Raw genomic sequence first — 4,092 nt, forward strand, 5'->3', positions numbered from 1 at the left:
CTCAGACCATGATGCAATGTAAATTACATGTAATAAAGGGTCAGGGAAAGATAAACCAAAAATTAATTGGAAATTAAATAACTTTTATTTTAAATAATGGATGGATTAAATAGCAAATAATAGAAATAATCAATAATTATATCCAAGAAAGTGGTAATGAGACATCATACGAAAACTTACGGGATTTAGCCAAGACAGTTTTAAGGGGAAACTTTATATCTCTAAATGCCTATATGAATAAAATAGAGAAAGAGGAGATCAGTGAATTGGGTATGCAACTAAAAAAGCCAGAAAAAACAAATTAAAAATCCCCAATTAAATGCAAAAATAGAAATTCTGAAAATCATGGGAAAGAGTAATAAAACTGAAAGCAAAGAAAGCCATTGATCTCATAAATAAAACTAAGAGTTAGTTTTATGAAAAAGTCAATAAAATAGACTTTCATTAATCTGATTTAAAAAAAGAAAGAAGATAACTGAATTATCAGTATCAGAAATGAAAAGGGTAAACTAAGCACCAATGAAGAGGAAATTAAAGAGATAATTCAGAGCTACTTTACTGAACCATATGCCAATAAATTGGATAACTTGATAGACATGGATGATTATTTACAAAAATACAAACTGCCCAGATTAACAGAAGGGGAAATAAATTATTTAAATAACTACATTTCAGAAAAAAGAAATTGAAGCAACCATCAATAAACTCCCTAAGCAAAAGTCTCCAGGTCCAGACAGATTTACAAGTGAATTCTACCATACATTTAAGGAACAATTAATTCCTATTCTACCTAAACTATTTAAAAAAATAGGAGAGGAAGAAATTCTGCCAAACTCCTTTTATGACATCAACATGGTACTGGATAACTAAACCAGGAAGAACCAAAACAGACACAGAAAATTATAGACCAATCTCCCTAATCAATATTGATGTAAAAATCTTAAATAAAATTTTTTTCTTTAAGTTTTATTAATATCTTTTGTTTTAACATCAGCTATTTTGCAATATTCCTCTCCCCATCCTCTAATCACAGTGAGACTTCCCATGTAACAAGTTAATCAAAACCAATAGAGGTACATCTTCCATGCCATTTTATGCAACAGTCATACACAAAGTACTCTAATCAAGGAAAGAAGAGAAAAGCATTATGGCTTGTTCAATACTGCTTTATAAAAATGAGCTGTTTAAGATTCTTATTTTTTTGGTGTAATTTGTGTATTTGTAGGATAATCATTTTAAAAACTGAATTTAAAAATCTTAATTTGATTGAAAACCTACAAATTCTCTCACGATTTACAATCATTTAGCCACTGCTCTGCTTAGCTGCCAATCTCTTATCTTTCTCCTCAGCAATTGTAAGACGGATAACCTTTCCTCTGGGAAGAGAGATCCTTATTACCTTTGCCAATAACAAAAATGTTTGAAAGTCTAGTGGCAAAACTATTGCCATTGGCATCTTTTACATGAACAACATCAAAAGAGCCAGGATATTTCTCCCTATTTGTAATCTCACCAATTCGACCCAAGTTGGCTCCACTGGTCACCATACATAGGTTTCCAGTATCAAACTTAATGAAATCAGTGATTTTGCCAGCTTCTAAATCAATTTGAACTGTATCATTCACTTTGATGAGGGTATCTGGATAACGGATAGTACGGGCATCATGGGTCACCAGATGGGGAATACCCTTTGTACCCACAAAGATTTTTCTCACTTTGCATAACTTATATTTAGCCTCCTCAGCTGTGATATGATGAGCAGCAAAGCGTCCCTTTGTGTCACATACCAAACGGAAATGTTCCCCTGTCTTCTCAATGCTAATGACATCCATAAAGCCAGCAGGATATGTGATAACAGTGAGGACCTTGCCATCAATCTTGATGAATTGCTGCATGCAGATCTTCTTTACTTCATTTCCAATAAGGGCATACTTGAGCCTGTTTCTCAGGAAGATGATGAGGGGGAGACATTCTCTCAACTTGTGGGGACCTGTAGATGGTCTTGGAGCAAAAACTCCTGTTAACTTATCCATGCTCCAGTGCTTTGGAGCTGCTACACGTTTCAGATGTTTCTTGGGACCATGAGCCATGGCTACACTAAATCTGGGATAAAGCAGGAAGTTTACTCGACTGCAGGCAGGGTCAGGGACTACTTAATGGCTGTGTTTGGCCACGTCACTTTAACCCTCTGGGCCTCGGCACCTTCTCCAGAAGCCGGTCCCAGGGCCACACGGCAAGAGCTTAAATAAAATTTTACCAATGAGACTACAGCAAATCATTACCAAGATAATACACCATGATCAGGTTGGATTTATACAAGGCAGGCAGGGATGGTTCAACATTAGTAAAATACTCAATATAATTAAACATATCAAAAGCATAAAAAACAGAAATCATAAGATTATCTCAATCGATGCTGAAAAAGCCTTTGATAAACTACAATATCCATTCCTATTAAAAACACTAAAATGTTTAGGAATAAATGAATTTTTCCTTAAAATAATAAGTAGTATCTAAAACCCTCAACAAATATTATATTTAATGAGGAGAAACTTGGAGCATTTCTAATAAAATCAGGGGTAAAACAAGGATGACCATTTTCATCTTTACTATTCACTATAGTATTAGAAATGCTAGCTGTAGCATGGCAATGAGGAAGAAAAACTTTCACTCTTTGAAGATGATGTGATAGTATGCCTAGAGAACCCCAGAAATTCCTTGAAACAATTAACAAATTCAGCAAAGTACCAGGATATAAAATAAACCCACATAAATAATCAGCATTTCTATATATTAACAGCAAAGCCCAAGAGCAAGAGATAGAAAGAGAAATTCCATTTAAATTATTTGTAGACACCATTAAATACTTGGGAATCTACCTCCTAAGACAAACCCAGAAACTGTATGATATGAACACAATTATAAAACACTCCTCACCCAAATAAAATCAGATCTAAACAACTGGAAAAATGTCAAATGCTTCTGGTTAGGTCAAGCTAATATAATAAAAATGACAATTTACTGAAATTAAATTACTTATTCAGTGCCATACCAATCAACTACCAAATAACTTTTTTACTGAGCTAGAAAAAATAGTAACAAAATTAATTTGGAGCAACAAAAGGGCAATATTAGCAGGGGAACTGAGGGGAATAAAAGGCAAAGGAGGGTGGCTTAGGTCTACCAGATCTAAAACTATACTATGAAGCAGCAGTAATCAAAATGCCTGGTACTGGTTAAGAAATAGTGTAATGGATCAGTGCATTGGCATAAGTTCAAAAGAAACTGGAGTAAATGGCTACAGCAATCTACTATTTGACAAATCCAAAAACATCAGTTTCTGGGATAAGAACTCACTATTTGCCAAAAATTGTTGACAAAAACTGGGCATAGATCAATATCTCATACCCTATCCCCCCAAAAAAGGTCAAAATGGGTACAGGATTTAGACATAAAGAATGATACCATAGATAAATTAATAGGCCAACAAATAAATACTCTATCTATCTGATCTATGGAAAAGGGATAAATTTAGACCAAACAAGAATTAGATACATTATAAACTACAAAATGTTTCATTTTGACTATATTAAATTAAAAAGCTTTTGCACTAATAAAATCAATGCTGCCAAGATTAGAAGGGAAGCAGAAAGTTGGGAAACAATCTTCACAACTAGCAGTTCTGATAAAGGTCTCGTTTTTAAAATATACAGAGAATTGAATCAAATTTATAAGATCAGAAATCATTTCCTAATTGATAAATAGTCAAAGGATATGAACAGTTTTCAAATGATGAAATTAAAGCTATATATAATCATATGAAAAAATGCTCCAAATTACTATGGATTAGAGAAATGCAAATTAAAACAACATTGAGGTATCATCTCACACCTATTAGATTGGTCAAGATGAGAAAAAGGTAAGATGATCAATGTTGGAGAGGTTGTGGGAAGACTGGGATATTGATGCATTGCTGGTGGAGTTGTGAATGGATCCAGCCTTTCCAGAGAGCAATATGGAACTATGTTGAAAGAGCAATAAAACTGTTCATACCCTTTGACCCAGCAATTCCAATTCTAGGTCTATATGCAG

General features: G+C 33.7%; 1 protein-coding gene across 1 annotated transcript; it reads right to left on the minus strand.

Moving 5' to 3' along the window:
• Nucleotides 1-1,346: 1,346 nt before the first annotated feature.
• Nucleotides 1,347-2,090, minus strand: LOC141493887 (small ribosomal subunit protein eS4-like). Its single transcript, XM_074195163.1, has one exon. The coding sequence runs from the start codon at nucleotides 2,088-2,090 to the stop codon at nucleotides 1,347-1,349; it is 744 nt and encodes a 247-aa protein (XP_074051264.1).
• Between the last annotated feature and the right edge of the window lie 2,002 nt (nucleotides 2,091-4,092).

Source organism: Macrotis lagotis, chromosome 7 (genome assembly GCF_037893015.1).
Source record: "Macrotis lagotis isolate mMagLag1 chromosome 7, bilby.v1.9.chrom.fasta, whole genome shotgun sequence".
Classification (NCBI taxonomy): domain Eukaryota; kingdom Metazoa; phylum Chordata; class Mammalia; order Peramelemorphia; family Peramelidae; genus Macrotis; species Macrotis lagotis.